The 19,186-nt window shown below is 38.6% G+C and overlaps 1 protein-coding gene and 1 pseudogene across 6 annotated transcripts; both read right to left on the minus strand.

Annotated features, from left to right (window-relative positions):
• PRRG4 (proline rich and Gla domain 4) lies at window positions 1–18,137 on the minus strand. Of its 6 annotated transcripts, none has more exons than XM_045194321.2 (7): window positions 18,104–18,137; window positions 16,035–16,341; window positions 15,248–15,372; window positions 10,382–10,545; window positions 8,954–9,002; window positions 5,460–5,592; window positions 1–2,664 (listed from the first exon to the last, which is right to left on the minus strand). In XM_045194321.2, exons 3-7 carry the CDS (start codon window positions 15,348–15,350, stop codon window positions 2,454–2,456), a joined length of 660 nt encoding a protein of 219 aa, XP_045050256.2. In that variant the 5' UTR covers window positions 15,351–15,372; window positions 16,035–16,341; window positions 18,104–18,137; the 3' UTR covers window positions 1–2,453. The 6 variants fall into 6 exon arrangements, with proteins under 6 accessions (XP_045050256.2, XP_045050255.2, XP_045050258.2 ...); XM_045194320.2 differs by having other exon boundaries at window positions 15,991–16,341; XM_045194323.2 differs by lacking the exons at window positions 16,035–16,341; window positions 18,104–18,137 and adding an exon at window positions 15,829–15,980 and having other exon boundaries at window positions 1–2,661.
• LOC112303189 (serine palmitoyltransferase small subunit B-like) lies at window positions 17,752–18,100 on the minus strand (annotated as a pseudogene).
• Window positions 18,138–19,186: the final 1,049 nt, after the last annotated feature.

The following is a 19,186-nucleotide window of genomic DNA, read 5'->3' on the forward strand; positions in this document are numbered from 1 at the left end:
CAAACATAAAACTTTTTGTCAAATAGATTTAATGGTTAACACTAATCAGTTGCCCGGGGAAGCACAAACAGAACAGATTAAACAAAAAAACCCACCACCAAAAATGTAACAGGAGTAGAAAAGGGTGGATGAGACAGAAATACATGTCAATAATTTTATATTGAGATATTTTCCTTTCAATTATTTATAACATTTGTTGATTATGGTTCTATCACAGTTTCTTTTTTATATTTAAAGTATTATGAAGTTAACACTGAATGCTCTACAAATATCAGTTGTTCCACAATCTTAATGATGAATTCTAGGTTCATTTATTTAAGTCAGAGCAACTAAATGGTGGCATGTGACGTATCTAGGCTGCTCCCCGGGGAAAGAGGTTGTCAAAGGTGCTGAAACGAGCTTTTCAGTTAGACTCTTGTGAATCAATGGGAGTAGACAAGTTCATAGAATATTTCAAATTATGATTCAATAAGATATATCTTCTATTTCTAGTTATCCTAAGAAATATATATCTGTGGCTACATATATATAATATACGTACCTATACACATTTATATATATGACAAACGCTTATACATTTTTCATACAGATTTAGAATTAAGTAACAATAGCCCTGGATTTCATAATTTGAGACAGTCTAATCTATAGGTAACAAGATGTGCCTAGAAAAGTGTGCTTGCTCATTCTACACCTAGCTCTCAACAACATGTTAGAGTTTGGGCAAGTTATCCTTCTATACCTTAGTCTGAGTGTTAGAAAGGAGCAAAGTAAGTTTGCCTCTGACCTTTTAAGGAGGAGTAAAGCAAGTGCAAAGTGCAAGGTGCAACGTTACATGAGAAAAGTGCTTATGTAAAGTCGAGGTATGACTAATAGTAAAATTTTTATAGGTAATGTAAGTGTCTTCTAGATGATTTCTTTGTGACAAGCAAACAAATAAATACAAGAATATAAAAGGATAATGTCATTGTAATAGTTAGGATACTGCTTTTATCTGCCTTAAGGTCACGCTGTCTTAAAGGAGAGACGCATACATATAGTACCACGACTTATACTTTCTAAACATTTAATTTGGAAGGAATTATCAAATGCATGTGGGTTTTAGTCTCACTTCTGTCAAAATTACAAGATCAAATACAATCTTACAAATGACCTTAAAAAATTAAAAAATGCAATGCCTGGTAAAAACAAAGAATAGAATTTTCTATTCTATTTCTCTCTCTCTTTTTCTTTCTTTCTTCCTTTCTTTCTTTCTCTCTCTCTTTCTTTCTTCATTCTGGATCTCATTATTAAATTTAATAGTTGTATTTCTTCAGCTCCTGCAAAGAGGAAACGAATTCACACATACATACACACCCACCCACATACACTTGTGTACACACACTCACTCCAGAGCTTTACAGCTTATACTCTGCTACATTTTAAAGAGAGACCAGTCACATATATGAGTAGATGAGACAAAGTATAAGGTAAAATGGTTATCTGTGGTTTTTTGTGTCCAGACATTAAGAGATACAAGGGATTGCTTGTAACTTTAATGAGTATTATTTTAAAAGCAGAAAAATAATTACTTTTTCTAGGTTCTCAAGCTATTATGTAGAAAATTCAACATATTTTCAAGATAAATAATTATATGCAGATATAGTTATATATAGCTAATTTAATAGTGAAATAGGTGTGTCTACCTATCAGTAATATGGATAACTTTATCAAGTTCTAGTCACTCCTAGATTTGAGGCCTATTTATTTGTTAGTATAACAACTCTTGCAAAACCTTGCCATTGCAATCTTTTGAAGATCTAACTCCCTAGCAAGTGTTTTTTAAAAGAAAATTACTGATCCCACTCCTCATAAAGAAACATGACTGATAGCAAGAGTGAACAACTCTTAAACAGAGTTGTTTAAAACCTGCAAAATACAGTGAATGCTATGCAATAATTTAAAATATAAAACCAAGTCATTATATTAAGACCACAAATTTATAATGAAATGAAATGTCAAATTCTGTGACGTATTTGCCACCAACAAGGAATTATAACAAAGAGTGGGCCCAATGTTATGACTTGGGATAATCTAATAATTAGGAATTCTTACTTTTTAAATATTCAACACAAAAAATTCTACAACCTTTATCTGCACAAAGGATACAGCTATTTCATCCGTTCTAGCTATGACATCCATAGTACAGATTTTTGGGGAATAATTAAAATAAACAAAAAAAGTGCTCTCTCTTAACTACAAGGATATGGAGTCCAATTTTCTTATCAAGCTGATCGTGATCAAGTTCAGGTCCAAGATTACTGACAGAACTTCTGTGGTATAGTACTTGTGCTTACTCCTCCCTTACTTCTTGCAGTTTGTCATAAAGGGCTGAACTGACATGTCTTTATGGTTCGGGGAAAATGAACCATTCAAATAACATGAATCTCCTGGACCACCAACACAGCAAGGTGGGTTTAGTGAGATGGGAGTGACATAGACTTTTTAAATACCCTAAAGTCTTTTTCTGGTCCGGGATATGGTGGTGGCGGCGAAACACTGTGTTTTCTGGTCAGTGCCATTGCCTGTTCATAAGAAGGTAATCCTGTGTCCTCCGCTGAAGGCGGTGATGGAGACAAGGAAGCCTCCTCAGGTCTTCTGAAAATGATGGAGGGAGTCTGCCCGCTTCTTGAAGAATTAAACAGAGAGACAGCAGTTAGGTCTACAAAACGCAGCACTGGTAGGTTAAGATGACAATATTTAAAAATCCAACTGACAGTTTTTATAAAAGTTGAACTCAATTTATTAATATAACAGCTTTCTAAGTTTCTAACAACAGAAAGAGTCTTGATATAGTGGAAAGATCAAGAGCTTTAAAGTCAGACATGGATATGAAACCAGATCCTGTCGTTTCTTAGCTATGTGACCAAAGGCAAGTTACCTAACTCAGTTTCCTTCTCTGTAAACTGGGGATAATAATAGCTACCTCTATATCTATAATAAGAACTCAAAAACATGCTACTTCCCCTTTCCTCCCGCTCCTGGATAAAAACTTTCTCAAAATAAGGTTTGAAACCAAACCCAGGCTGTGTTGAAAGGCAATACAACACCAAGCCAAGGAAACTGAAGCCACAGAAAATCACAACAGCTGATGCCTGTCCCATTCTCTGGTCCTCCTCCCCTGCCCCACTGCCTGGTGGGCAAATCCCCCCTAAACAGTTCTTCCATCACATCACTCTTCTCTGCAAAAGTCTAACCAGCAGCCTTCTTTCCACTGACTTGAGTTCCAAATACTGTGCCTCCTTTCAAGCCTCCTTTATTCTGGCCTCCTCTTATTTTTTATAACTATCCGCTCTTGCCAAGGCAGCCTCTTTAACACTCCTCAGTAAGTGCAATAAATTCTGTCCCATCTCCGTGCTTCCACTGGTGTGGTTTCCTTTCTCGGATTGTCTTTTCCCTACTCTACTGATCTAAGCCCAAACATTATTTTTTAAAGATTTTATTTATTTATTTTTAGAGAGAGGGGAAGGAAAGGAGAAAGAGAGGAAGAGAAACATCCATGTGTGGTTGCCTCTTGTATGCTCCCAACTGGGACCCTGGCCCACAACCCAGGCATGTGCCCTGACTGGGAATTGAAATGGTGACCCTTTGGTTCGCAGGCCTGTGCTCAATCCACTGAGCCACACCAGCCAGGGCTCCAACAATTTTTTTTTTTAACATGGCCTAGTTCTAGTCCCACCATTTTCACAAACTTTGTCAGCTACGCCACCAATGAAAATTGAAATGCAACATGGGTCTGATGTTTTGAACCTACGTTTCCCCTGCTCACTTGCAAACTACAAAAGGATAATTTAAACATTAGTTAATTGGTCTGTTTAAACTGTGAAGCTGGCTCTCTATGACATATCTGTGCATGAGTTAACTTCCTATAATTGTGGCTGACAAGATAATTAAAATTCATAGGTAATCCCCAACTTCTAGTCAATATTTATAATAATCTTCCCAAGAAGACACAGTTTAGCAGAGCCAAAATTCTGTGAACTTTTACAAACAAAGTCAGTCCATGTGCACCTTAAAACACCCCTTCCTTTGGAGGTAATAATGAGGTCTGAAGTTGGAAGGAAGAGAGAAGAAAAGGAAAAGTTCTGTGTAAACTTAGGAACTGGGTAATCAGCCCTTCAATAGTTGAGAGGTGACTGAGAGCATTACACGTTTACTTAGAGGGCTCAGCACAAACAAGCCCTCCTCTATCAGAAATCCAGGGTGTTTTCATGGTAGGCTAGTCACCTGCCTCATTCAACAGCTTGTGACGATAAGTTGTATTTGTTTGCTTATAGGGAACAGGAGAGAAAGATCTTTTATTTCAACAAATAAATTTTTCCATGTCAACTTTTAAAACTTCAGATATGGAAACAATATAATAATTGCATCAAAGTCATTAAATATTTACACAGCTATTTCTTACACACAACTTAAATGACTGAAATCAGAAAGTATGACAAATAACATCTCAAATAAATGGACATCATAGTACACCTATTTTACTTCATAATATAAGGAAACTCAGAAATGAAAGATATTGTTTCCCATTGCTTGGTATATTTTCACAGAGGGATGACACACACTTTTCTGACAATGATCTTATTTTTCACTCTTTTCTTTATCAAATATTTCCTCACCCTTCCTCCATTTCCAGCCTTGCAAAATACAGAAAGAAAACAAATTCAAGTGTATTTAGTATTTGAAAGTTAATCCCAACAGAGGAGAACATTTGGTAGTTCTAGTTTGAAACGTCCCCTAAAACTCAAAGGGTTGCTGTGAAGATCAAAGAGAGACAAAAGATGTAAAAATAATCTGTAAGCTGTCCAGCATTATACTGTAGTAACATTAAGTATAACTAATCTTTTTTTTTTTTAAAGATTTCATCTGTTTATTTTTTAGAGAGGGGAAGGGAGAAAGAGGGAGAGAAACATCAATGTGCGCTTGCCTCTCGCACGCCTTATGCAATAAATGCATAAGGAAGTGGAATAACAAATCGATGTTTCTCTCTCTCCCTTTTTCTCACAGTTTTTCATTTGTGTGGAATTAGGCAACCAAACAACTATCATATATATGCTAGCGAAAACTGGGGACGTATGACAACTAAATGCAATGTACTCTCTTGATTGGATTCTAGAGCAGAAAGAGGGCAATAATGGAAAAATTGGGGAAATCTAAATAAGGTCTGGAGTTTAGTTAATAGTAATGTACCAATGTCGGTTTGTTAGTTTTACAAATGTACTATGATAACATAAAATGTTAACAATGAGAGAAGCTGGGTGAAAGATATATGGGACCTCTTTGTGCTATCTTTGCAACCTGTGTATCTAAAATTATTCCAAAGTAAAAAGTTTATTTAAAAAATAGGCAGCATTTTTAATCCATTTAAAAATAACAGTACAGAATATATAATAGTGAATTAAATATTTTCACTTGGTACTTACCCTGGATGCTGTTGTCTGCAACACTTAGTGATAAAAAGATAGTAACCAAGTAGTCCAAAAATAATCAAAAGTACTCCAGCAGCAATTAGTCCAGTCAGAAGGCCAATAACATCAGTTTTCTCACTGTTACCATCTTAAGAAAAATAATTAAAATAACATAAATGTAACACCTGAAGAGCACCACCTGTGATTTCAATAAATTTAACCCTGAGTCTAAGAACAGTATTAAGCATTGAATAATTAATATTGATTTATTTTATTTTATTTATTTTTTTATCCTCACCCAAGGGAATTTTTTTCATTTGCTTTCTTCTTCTTCTTTGTTTAAAAAAAATATTTTATTTAATTACTTTTAGAGAGAGAGGAAGGGAAGGAGAAAGAGAGGGAGAGAAACATCGATGTGTGGTTGCCTCTCACACACTTCCCACTGAGGACCTGGCCCCCAACCCAGGCATGCGCCCTGACTGGGAATGGAACCAGTGACGCTTTGGTTTGCAGGCTGGCACTCAATCCACTGAGCCACACCAACCAGGGCTGCTTCTTCTTTTTTTAAAAGACAGAGAGAGGAAGGGGGAGTGGAAGGGAGAGAGACACACTGATGTGAGAGAGAAGCATTGACTAGCTGTCTCCATACACACCCAGACCTGGGATTCAGCTGGTCCCAGAATCTTACATGTGTAAGACCGAGGGTTGCACACACTGGACCGGGGATCGAACCTGCAACGTAGTCATGTGCCCTGATTGTGAATTGAACCTGCAATCTTTCAGCTGTGGGATGATGTTCCAACCAACTCAGCCATACAGGCCAAGGCTTATTTTATTTTATTTTTTAAATGTATTTATTTATTTCAGAGACAGATAGATGGACAGACAGACAAAGACTGATCAGCTGCTTCCAGCACACACCCCAACCAGGGACCAAACCCAGAACCCAGGCATGTGCCCTGCCCAGAACAGCCCCGGCAACCCCTTGGTACACAGGACAAAGCTCCAACCAACTGAGCCATATCGGCTAAGCTTATTATTGATTTTTTTTTAAAGTCTTTGTGCTGGAAATACGACCTAAAGAATTTTTGAATGACACTTCCTAAAACCCTAGTTATGGTTTCATTTCTTTTAAATAGGTCATATTAAGTGTATAATATTCAAGACTAAGTAGAGTTCATGCCAAGATGGAGGCATAGGTAGAAACCCTTTGCCTCCTCACACAACCAAAAGGAGGATAACAACCAATCTAAAGTTAATAAACAACCAGAAGCGCCAGAAAAATCAAACTGCATGGAACTCCAACAACCAAGGAATGAAAGAAATAGTCAACCAGAACAACCAGACCGGTAAGACAGGCAGACGAAGAGAACCCGCAGTGAGGTGGTGGACCGTGAGGGCGAGGTGGCTGACTGTGCAGGCAGGGCTGACTAAACGGAAAACTGAGACTCAGAACTGACTGTGGACTACAGCAGGGGTTGCCAAACTCCTAGTCTCACATGAGAATTCGAGAGTTCATTGGAAAGTGCGCTAGAGACGAGCAGGCGAGCTGCACTGTTCCCTCTCTGGCCATTCCCCCACAGGCAGCGAGCGCCGCAGCACAGCAAGGAGGGTTGCCCTGCCCCCGGTACAATTTATCAGGTGTGCCAAGACAAAGAAATATGGCCCAAATGAAAGAACAGAGCAAAACCTCAGAAAGAGAACCAAGTGATAAGGAGATAGGCAACCTATCTGATGGAGAATTTAAAACCTTGGTAATCAAAATGCTCACAGAACTGATTGAGCTTGGTTGAGAACTGAAAGAACAAATGAAAGATACCCAACATGAAATAATGCAAAATATTCAGGGAACCAACAGTGACAGGAAGGAAACCAGGAGTCAAAGCAACAATTTGGAACAAGAGGAAGAAATAAACATCCAACTGGAATAGAATGAAGAAACAAGAATTCAAAAAAATGAAGAGAAGCTTAGAAACCTCTGGGACAACTTTAAACATTCCAACACCCTAATTTTAGGGGTGCCACAAAGAAGAACAAGAGCAAGAAATTGAAAACGTATTTGAAAAAATAATGAAGGAAAACTTCCCCAATCTGGCAAAGGAAATAGACTTCTAGGAAGTCCAGGAAGCCCAGAGAGTCCCAAAGAAGTTGGACCCAAAGAGGAACACACCAAGGCACATCATCATTAAGTTACCCAAGATTAAAGATAAGGAGAGAATCTTAGAAGCAGCAAGAGAAAAGGAGACAGTTACCTACAAAGGAGTTCCCATAAGACTGTCAGCTGATTTCTCAAAAGAAATCTTGCAGGCAAGAAGGGGCTGGAAAGAAGTATTCCAAGTCACGAAAAGCAAGGACCTACATCCAAGATTACTCTATCCAGCAAAGCTATCATTTAGAATGGAAGGGCAGATAAAGTGCTTCCCAGATAAGGTCAAGTTAAAGGACTTCATCATCACCAAGCCATTATTATATGAAATGTTAAAGGGACTTATCTAAGAAATTGAAGATCAAAAACTATGAACAGTAAAATAACAACAAACTCACAACTATCAACAAATGAACCTAAAAAAAGAAAAACAATGAAAACAAAAACTAAGAAAACAACTAGAACAGGAACAGAATCAGAGAAATGGACATCACATGGAGGGTTTTCAGTGGGGAGGGGGAGGGGAGGAATGGGGGGAAAAGGTACAGGGAAGAAGAAGCATAACTGGTAGGCATAAAATAAATGGGCAGAGGTCAAAAATGGTATAGGAAACAGAGAATTCAAAGAACTTATATGTACAACCCACGGACATGAGCTAAGTGGGGGGGATGCTGGAGGGTTGGGGGGTAAAGGGGAAAAATTGGGAAAACTGTAATAGCATAATCAATAAAATATACTTAAAAAAAGACTAAGTAGAATAAACACAAACTTTGTCCCACTATATAATACTTTGATCTTAATTACTAAGATAAATGTATTGAGTAATTCTAGTTTATATATGGAATACAGTCTCCCTATAAGCTGGGGCCCTACCTAAGTGGAATGAAAGAACAGATGGCAAAAACACATCTAAAAGTCAGTTAGAGATGATCAATATAGATTAAAGACAGGATCGAGCCTCTCTAGAAGTTACTTCATTCTAGCTAACAATCTTAACTTACCCAGTAGCATACATATTCCATCAAATTGTAATGGTGAACAAAGACAAAAAAATTAAAATAGTTTACTACTTGAAACCAACGGAGTACAACTTTTATTCTGCGCAAGTCTTGACTTAGCAGAGCTGTTTAAAGCATTTTTAAGCCTATTATCTCATTCCTCCAGTATCTCACCAAACTTGATTTTCAGAGTACAAATATGTGAATGTGACCTTCTCCGTCTTAGATAGCCCAGTGTGTAATTGAGAAATCTTCCTTGGATTTACAAGTATGTTGAGCAACAACCAAACTCAAACAATGAAACTGAAATGTATTATAAAAGAGAGGGTGTGGGAAAAACATTATTTAATCAATTCTTGCCTTACCTGATTTTGTGGCTGGTTGTTTAGTCAAATATTCCTGCCAAAATGCCATCTAAGAGAAAAGTAAATTTTCAAAGTTTATTTAATTTCTTGATTATCATTTCACTTGGTCCCAATGACCTAAACTAGAGGTGGTGAATTTTCGCATGTGCCACAGATAGGATACCAGTTATTCAAGTTAAAGGGTGTGACTCACTCTAATTACAGTACTACCATGCACCACTATTTCTTCCAACTCTGGAATTGGTCAGGGTTGGAAGACCAATTCCAGTGTACCCTACTACTGTACCCTGCTATTCTCCCCTCACCTGCTCAGAGCTCCCATTCAGGTTCAGGGGAAACTATTGCATTGAAGAGTTTGTGAAGGTACCAAAGATGGAAGCTGAGGCAGGAAACTCATTTTTGAAAAGGAGTCTGAATTTTTCTATGCTAGATGGGCCCTCAGTTTGCTAGCTTTTATTGAAAGGTATTTATGGATTTGGCTGTTCACTGTTACTTGAGAATGGAAGCAGATTTTAAGGAGCCATGATAAAATTATAAAATGGGTTTGCGAAAAACAATAAATCTCAACAGGCAGCATTACAAAATGTAGACTTTGTTTTCCTTCTCTAATACAGGTGGCAGATATTAGCATGGAGCCTGGGCATCGTTTAGAGGGGGAAAAAAGAAAAAGAACTAAGTTCCGTTAATACCTGCATTTGAAGGCTACTTAGAGAGGTTCTTATTGACCAAACAGTAAAATAAAATGGAACTGTTGAGGAAGGAAAAAAGGAGCTGGGGTTATTTAATCTACCGAAGTAAAGAATTTGGGTCACTTAACATTCTTCAAGAAGATGCTAGATTATAATAAGGACAGTGCTATCTCCGTTTTGTCCTTTTCAAGATGAACAGACAGCATTTAATTATATTTTGAGGGAGAACTTCTAAAAGTTTCTCCCTTAAATTATAGACATAGCAAACAATACACATCTGAGAGCAGGGACTATGTATTTTGTATCTCCAGTCTCTGGCAGAGCACCCAGGAGATCGTCAATACTTGAAATGTAAGTACAGTAATGAAACAGGATAGGTCACTGACAGAAAAAATTACTCTGAGTTTTGAATGAGTAAAGTCTGTGTCAGAGAACTAACTCAAATTATATCCTGAAGTTTCATGAATTCTGCTTCATGATTACTTTTTAATATAATAAACATTAAACACACAAAATTATAGCATAAATGGTAATTTGCTAATTATTATAAGCTCAGTTAATTAAGTATAAAGCCAAGTTTAAATCTAAAGCTAATCAGCATTTTAAGGAAGTAGAGAGAGAGAACAGGTATAGAATACTGATTTCATTTAAAGCACAAAAGTTCTAATAAATGAAAGTGTCATTTTCTTAAGTACTATTTAATAAATTTCCAGACAATTAACATCATCAACCAAATTACCGTTTTATCTTCATCCACAAAAACCTCTTTGGCTTCCTCGTAATTACAGAGTTCCTCGTAGCACTCTCTTTCCAGGTTGCCGGAAGTGAAGAGCTCCAAATCAAATCTATTATAGAGCAGGCGTCTAGGTATGAAAGAGTTTGCTGCTTCTTTTGATGTGAAGACTAATAAAGAAATAGAAAGATTTCAAACACTAGTAAGAATAAGGAAGAAAATTCCTGTTTAAACTGTGGAAAGAGTGAATAGTTCCCTTGATGTGGTTAAATTACACCAAACCTTCTTGTATGGTTTTCAAGTCTGATAAAAAGAAATATCAGTAAAAATAATTTCTGCTAAATGGGAAATACAAATATTAGCATAACTCCAGAAAATTCTCAAGTTGATTATGTCTAAAATTCTGAGTATAAATAAAAATTATTTAAATATTACTTTTCCCTCCAGAAAATTATATTTTCATTAAATGACAGGCCAGACTATTCTATTCCTAGAGCGTTGGTTTCCTATTTTGTGGACTGAGAGAAATTAGTCTGATGTAATGGACACTATTGGAACAAGTGTTAGAAGACAGAAATTCTTGGTTTTAAGTTGGCTCAAACTATCAGCTGCGTATTCTGGGGTAAGTCACTTAAATCTCTGGGTTTTCGTTTCCTCACTCATAAAATTAGGACATGCACTAAATAATCACTAAGATCTATTTATGTTTTAAAATTATAAATTAAGACATTTTAAACAATTATGAAATTTTTGAATGACATTGGTGAATATATCAAATTTATACTAAAACTTATAAAATTTTAATTTTCTAATATATACATTAATTATAAAATTAATTAAAAGATATTAAGGCCCCTCCCAAAGGAGTAGCTCCTCCTACCTGTCCCTCAAATATGTATCTACCATGTTTTACAAGACCCCCTTAATGTTTTCTGGGAAAGTAAATGGCAAACGAGATAGAGTTACACAGAGGTTAACACAAAACAAGGGAATCTCACCATGGCAGCATTTCCAAAGCCCACAAGCTTTAAACTTGTTCTGGTGCTGTATAAGCAAAGCTCAAGGGGTCTTGTTACATACAGATCACAGTACTAAGACTGGAATTCAGAAACTCACTGAGAATTGAAAAGTGTTGGTATTTCTCACTGCTAACTAATATTAAAGAGAGAATCCATTCAAGTGGGCAACTGAAAGACGAGAGAGAGGGCACGGGCTGGAAGATGAGAAGCTGATTTGCGAGTGACCTCAGGAAGGCCATTTACTCTTGGCCCCTTGAAGACAGTCACACTTTTTTCACCTTTCAATCAATCACCTTTCCACATATATCTGAATCTTAGAGAGCTGTTTTGTCGGATACAGTAGCCTCGAGTCTCAGTAGCCTTGAGCCTCAGAAGCCATGAAGTTTACTGAGCACTTAAAACACGGCTAAGTCTGAATTGAGATGTGCTGGAAGTGTAAAATATGTGTAGGATCTCAGAAACAGTTAAAAAAGACTGTGAAATATCTTAATGGTTTATATTGCTTATATTTGGAAATGATATTTTGGTTATAGTGGGTTAAATTAAAAACATTATTGAATTTAATTTCACCTATTTCTTTTTCCTTTTTTTAATGTAGCTGTTGGAAAATTATAAATTATTTCTGTGTTTCACATATTTTTATTGGCCAGCCCTAGTCTAATGTATTCATTTTAATGTTACAAATAACATACAGGGACCATGTGAACCAAGGGGAAGCTAAAATGGGATCACTGGTGACAGTTGTTGTAAGAAATATTCCAAAAGACAGACCGGTGTGATGAAATATTTCTGTTCTTTCTTCCTTGTCTTCTTTTAAAAAAAAAAAGTTATTTATTTATTTTTAGAGAGAGGGGAAGGGAGGGAGTGGGAAAGGGAGAGAAACATCGATGTGAGAAACATCGATTGGTTGCGTCTCTTACATGCCCAACTGGGGACAGAACAGCAACCCAGGCATGTGACCTGGTCAGGAATCAAACCGGCGACATTTTGCTTTGTGAGCTGCCCAACCAACTAATCCACACTGGTCAGGGCTCCCTTATCTTCTTGTACATTTTATGTTTTCATCAAATGGCGAAAGAATGAACATTTTCCCAAGTCTCCATCATCTCTCATTGGGATTCTTGCAATGGCCCTCTAAAGGGTCTCCTTGTTACCCACCCTCTACAATTGTTAATTAAAAACAGAATGTTAGAACACACTGTCTTCCAACATGCCTGGTTCTCTCCTGACTTTATACTTGCTGTTACCTCTGAACAGAACTTTCTTCTTTCTGTTTGTTCACTTACCTCCTTTAGGATTTTGTTCAATGTTCCCTTGAACCCCACCCCCACCCCCACCTACCCATCTCTGGCACCTCCCATCCCGTTATATTCGGTTTTTCTCCGTAGCACTTATCACTGCCTAGTGTTGTATATGTTTTACTTATTTGTTAGCAGTCTGTTCCCCTCACTAGAAGGAAAGTTTCATTAAAGCAGGGATGTTGGTGCCTGACATATAAGAGGTGTTCAAAAAAGTACTGGCTACATGAATGAATGAAGTCAACTTTCCTATTGTGGGAAGAATTCTTGGACCAAATTCTATCAGTTGAAGCAATTCATGGGTATAGTCTGGTGTTACTTGGCTTGGTATAGGTTTAAAATACTAAACCAGTGATGCAGTAATTTATCACCTTCCTAGCTATACTTACTACATGAAATCTAATTTCAGAAAGGAAAACTAGAAATCAGTTTCTGTATTGCCAATTCTGAGATTTGCCCAAATCTTTACATTTTATGGGCTAAAAAGCAGCACCATATTTCTCACTGTCCAGCCTCACCCCAGTATTAAACATGCCTTCCAGAGGCTGTTGTTTGCCACCTCCTTGAGTGTGAAAGTTCTAGTTTGCTCAGCGGTTGACCTTGGACCGTCAGTGCCTTACCAAACTTTTCCCTGCCTCCTTCACAATCGTAGGAGAAACACTGTCCTTTGTTATTTGGGTTCTAAGTAACCCTGAAAATGCTTATAATTGAAAGAACCAAACTTCTTGTCTAAGGAGCATCCTGAATTTGCACTAAAGATCCTATTTTCCCTCTGCCCCCTCAGGTTTTCAATTCTTCTCTTATTTCTCCTGTCTTAGACCATTCTGAGAGGCTCTCTGTGCATTCCACCATTTCAGACCCACCCACCCAAATATTTCATTCTCTTCCTCTCTCCTGTTTCCCCATGTTGTCTAAATAAATCCCTTTTAAATCATTGTCCTTTATCAGAATTTCGCTGGAGGTCTCTTATTTTCCTAGTTAATTTTCACATTTCCATTTATGGTATCTTATTTGCAGATAGAGAGCCTTGGCTTCTGTGCCACACAATTCTCCTAAGACAGAGTTACTACTACTCACTGTTTCCTCTGCTCTCTAGGTCTCTGTTCCTACCTCTGTCACAGAGTTTACGGAGATTTTCTGTTTACACGCTGCCTCCCAGATCAGGGCAAGGGTAACAGTCTTTCATTTCTACATTTCCTGTACCTGGCACAGAGTAAATAAAGTGGTTACTAACTGAACAAGTCAGTTTTTTTTAAATATAGAGGATTCCTCTTTTACATTTTTCACAGATGTTATCACCAGCACTGCGCACTCAAGTATGATTTCTAAATTCCTTCCAGAGTTCATGATGTTCCTGAGTGTCTTTCTGTCTGTATGGTGTGAATGAATACATTCATGCGTATTCTGGGGATCAGTGTCTGGTCCCACTGAGAATGCGCCATCAACCTCATATATGTGCAGACTTACGTATATGGTACAACTTGGGAGGTTCCAGGAAGGATCTCCTTCGGAAATCTGTCCTTTTCTCTCCCGCTAGCTTGTCCAATTGCCTAGAATTCTGCCATCAGGGTTTGATTGCTTTGGATTAAGGTAATTGCCTTATCTTAAAATACACACACACTCCTAGAAGGTTTAACACACTAAGCTATATTAATCATTAATAAGTCATCCAGGAGTATTAGTGTAACAGATCCCTCCCAGTTGAAAATGAGCTGAGAGTAGAATCTGATGAGAAGGGATAAGGGACAGGAATGTGTGGGGAAGAAGATTCAAAGGACTAGTAACTGGGTAGGAAGCCAAGGACAAGGTAGGGAGAAGGATGTGGAGAGCCAAAGCCTTTTTCTCTTCTCTTCTCTTCTTTCTTTTTTTTCTTTCTATGTTAGGCTCTTAAAAGATGGGCAGGAATCAGTTTGTTTATGACCTGGACCCCACAAGGTGTGGAATTCTAGGTTAGCAAGACCCAAACTTAATTTTACAACCATTTAACTATATCCAGAGATTTGAAAATGGAAAAGGACCTCAGAAATCATTTACTCTTCACTCCCATTGTTTTACAGATAAAGAAATCCAAGCAGAAAGGCCTCAAGTTACTTGCCCAGGGTCTCAACAAGTCCAGACTAGATCTTGGCTTCTCTCTCCCTCTTTCCAGGAAGAACAAGTAATTATAATATTTATAATTACCACACAGCAACATCTTAAAAAATGGCACTCACTGATTTTAGAAGCTGAAATAGGTTCTCCATTCAAGTTAACCACAAACCAAGTCTTAAATATGTATATTTAGTCAAAAGTAACTCAGATATATTTCTCTCCCCCTCTTTCTCCCTCCATTCCCCTCTGTCTAAAAATAAATAAATAAAAATAAAGTAACTCAGATATAAATTTGTATAAATTACACTTAACCAGTAAACCACAAATTAAACTAAAGAATATTTTAATGCTTCTATTATTGACGCGGGCATGTAAGTTCAAATATTATGCTTTCTAGCTTGAGATCTGTAATGCGCAGCTTGGGATTCCAGGAGGGTTTCCTGCCAAAGTGAAGCGGTGCTTACCTTCTTCCCCCGCACGCCCAGACGCCTCTGGACTTCTTGAGCAATGAGGGAACATGAAGATAGCTATGGGCAATAGGCTAAGTAGAATCATACGTGCAAACATAGTCCAGCAACGATCAAGCAAACTAAAACAAACAGAAAAACAGAGAAACTCGTCAAAAAAGACCCTGGCTCAGTACTTTGAGTTTCCGTAGGAACTGAGTCACAGACCTGTTGGGCTCAAAGCCACTGGACGACTGTGCCCCGCTCGCGGTTTCGGTCACCCGGGTCCGATCCACGCCCTGAAAGCGGCCCCATGAGTGCCTGGGGACAAACGCCGCGCCCCAGGACTCTGCCAATGGCTGAGCTGGCACCTGTCCCCACGGGCGACCCTATGCCTCACGTTCGAATTGGACCCAATTTGGGGAGGTGGCCCCTGAGAGTAACCCATTCCCCGCCGGGGCCACGCCGCCTGGCCGCGCACCTGCAGGTCCCAGCAAGTGTTCCCACAGCTCCCCCGCCCAAGCCTCGTGGTCGGGTAATGCCTGCGGAGGCCAGAACCTCCACCTTGGCGCCACCCAAATATCGGAGGTGCTTCGGACCTCGTTCTCCACGGGGCTGGAGGGTGGCTCTCCGCTCGGGCCAAGGAAGCGTCTGGGGTTCGCGGAGGGGCGCCCTGGCCGGCTGTGGGACGCGCGATCTGACTTCCAGCCTGGATTCCAGGAGCCACGGAGCGGATAGTGGGAAAAGGAGGGAGCGGCTACCTGGGGAAGCATCTGCCGGTGCTCCTCCTCCCGGGCCCGCCTACCTGCAGCGGGCAGGCGGTTGGCAGGCGCCTCCTGGGACCTCCTCTTCGCTCTCGCAGACGCGGAATCTTCTGCCCCGAGCCTTGGATGAGCTTGGCCTTCAACCTCCAGATCCGGCTCCTCCTTGGCGTGCGGGTGGCTGATTTGATCTCAGTTGTACAGCGGGTTGTTTTCTGCGAATTCAGGGAGGCATTTTCAGTTCTCGGCCCTCAGCCCAGGGCCCTTCGGGTGTCCTCAGCTTTTCACTTTGGGTTCCGCCAGGCTAGGGGTCCGTGGTTACCTTGAGGCAACAGTCCTCAAAGGACGGTCCTAGAATGAGAACAAGATATGCATCAGAGAAAATTCACTTTATTAGTAATATGAAATAAAAATGACGTTAAAATTATTCGATGGCATGAGTTCTCAAATTGTGGCCCGCCAGATCTGGGACGTCTGTCTCCAAGATCTTTTCAACAGATCTCTGAGATCAAAACTATTTCCATTATGATAATAAGACATGATTTGCCTTTTTCATTTTAATTTGTATTTACAAAATTAAACCTATTTTGCAAAAATCAACAAATACGTGTTCAGATATGGTTTATCTTCAAACCACGAGTTTTTGCTTTTTAAGCGTATATGCAAATTAACTTGGCACGCCAAACATCTTTCTAGCTCTTTTTAGAAATTTTTTTTCCATAACACCAAGGTCCAAATTGTCAAAAAATACTATTTACATTTTTACCGTCCAGTATTGCTAACATTAATATTTACTGAAGGCGAGAAAAACAATGCTGATCTTTGGCATTCATATTTGATACAGCAGTATAATTAAACACTTGTAATTGTTTTTAAGAGAAACACTTTGAAGGAAATTTAATAAACCCTTTTTTTTGGCTCTGCAAAGGAGCCACTATATCAAAGCGTTTAACTGGAGCTGTGAGTTCCTGCTGGAAGACTCTTACTTTGAGCCTATTTATTAGCTTTTCTTCCTGCAGCTCAGTACATGCTCCTTCCTCCACTGAGTGAAAATACAGAAAAAAAGCCATTTCTTTTCTTTCCACCGCCCTATCCTCCAGCATCATGCACAGCAAGACAACACCACAAGTTACAACACCTGAATTTACTTTGATTATATTTTGTTTCTTATACCTAAAATTATTTTGTATTATAATACTTAATGGGTTATCTAAAATCAACATGGTTGATTTTAAATTGTTATAAAATTAGACTTGGAGACATTTGAAACAATATACGATCCATGTCTGAAATGAGATAATTGAGTCCAGCCTATTCTTCTACACCTGAAGTGAAAGAATTTTAGGTATCAGTAGTTTAGTAAAAAAAACCAATTAACTTTAGGGGCCTCATATAATTATTCACATCTTTATATTATAAACAAGGATATGATACTTTTGACAGTAGAGTATGAACAAATTTTTAAAAATATATTCTTTACTATAGAATAGGTACCAAGGGAGAATTTTAAACATGATTCTGGTAGGTCTCTTATGAACCTACTTTCCAGAAAAATTTTTAATGAAATTTCCCAATTAAAAAAAATCTAAATTCATAGATTTAAGTTAAGAAAATATGGTGTATGAGGTAATTTTATTGTCTGTGGTCTGATGCACAATGTAACATGTATAAAGGAACCTAAAGAGACATCTATCTCAACTATCAGCCAGGATATAAGAGTGTATAGAGAAGTGAGAGCTTTTTAGGTTAGGAAGTTTCTGATCAATTATAAAGTGTACTGTGATAGCCACACATTTTGGAGAAAAATTCCCAAGCCGGGCGAATGTGGATTGGGATAAAAAAACGTAGGCAGTATACACCACCATAGCAAAAATGGTTAGTAAGGTGGTATGGAATGTGGATGGCCCCTAGGGCTCCAAAACAGCACAGCAGCTAATAGTTGGTACTGATAGTAGAGCCGGGAGAAATAGTCCTTTACACACCTGAAATCCGTGGTTGGCACCCTCAAGCTGCAGAAAGTCTGTCCAACCCAAGATGTCCAGGTTTGGATTTTTGACCTCGCCCCTCCACAGAATGACCCTGGGTTACTTCTGAGTTGCTGTTTCTTCATTACCTGATTAGGTGTATCTTCTTGAGACGTAGGTGAGCACCGATGCTTTGGCTCCTCTCCTGGTGCAGTGAGCTTCCCACAGTGCTGGGTGCTGCAGAGCTTCCCAGAATTGGGTGTTCGGCGTTGCTGTCTGCACTATTGCCAAAACTCCAGTTCAGCCAGACTGATTCCAGCGATAAATTATTTACAAAAGGAAAACACTCCTACGCAAACTTGTGTCTAACTGCACTGCTCCCAGTGACTCCTTCCAGCTCATTTCCATTCTCTCATTTATGTACAGTAGAAATTTCCAGAGGCTATTTGACATGTAACGATGTTATCACTCTGCTAACTAATACAGCATGCCTGTTTTCTTGTGTTTTCTAGTATTTTCTTTTCTTTTTCTAAAAAAAAAAAGTTTTATTTATTTATTTTTAGAGAGGGAAAGGGAGGGAGAAAGAGGGAAAGAAACATCAGTGTGTGGTTGCTTCTCCTACTCCCCCTACCCGGGATCTGGTGGGGAACCCAGGCATGGGCCCTGACTGGGAATCAAACCAGTGACCCTTTGGCTTTCAGGCTGGCATTCAGTCCACTGGGCCACACCAGCCAGGGGATGTTTTCTAGTATTTTCTATGGTAGTTTAGTTAAGGATCAATATGTATATTTTTATAAATTAGAAAAAATTTATAAAAATTAATAAAATGTTTCTTCTTAATCTTTCTGTGATTTTTATTAGCTATCTTTGGTCATATCTGTCAGGAGAGCTATAACTTCATTACTCTCAAACAAACTATTATCTTGAAATATTGAACTTTTCTTCAAGTCTATACAGAAACACAAAAGTAAGTACCCATTGTTGCGTTGATTTGAAATAATACTTTGAAAATGCCTCAGTTTTAATATGTAATAGAAATACCATTAGATGTCATTCACATATGTGAAAGCTCTTTGGGGCCTCTGATAAGATTAAAGAGGCTAAACCGCCCCAAGATATAAGAGTTAGAGAAGTGCTGCCATAAGTAATGAAGGCAGCGGGTGGATAGAGGACCTCTGGCAGGGGATGGTCTCATCCTTCCTGTTCCAAGTAATGTGCTTAGCAACTCTTTG

This window comes from Desmodus rotundus, chromosome 5, assembly GCF_022682495.2.
Source record: "Desmodus rotundus isolate HL8 chromosome 5, HLdesRot8A.1, whole genome shotgun sequence".
In the NCBI taxonomy this organism is placed as follows: domain Eukaryota; kingdom Metazoa; phylum Chordata; class Mammalia; order Chiroptera; family Phyllostomidae; genus Desmodus; species Desmodus rotundus.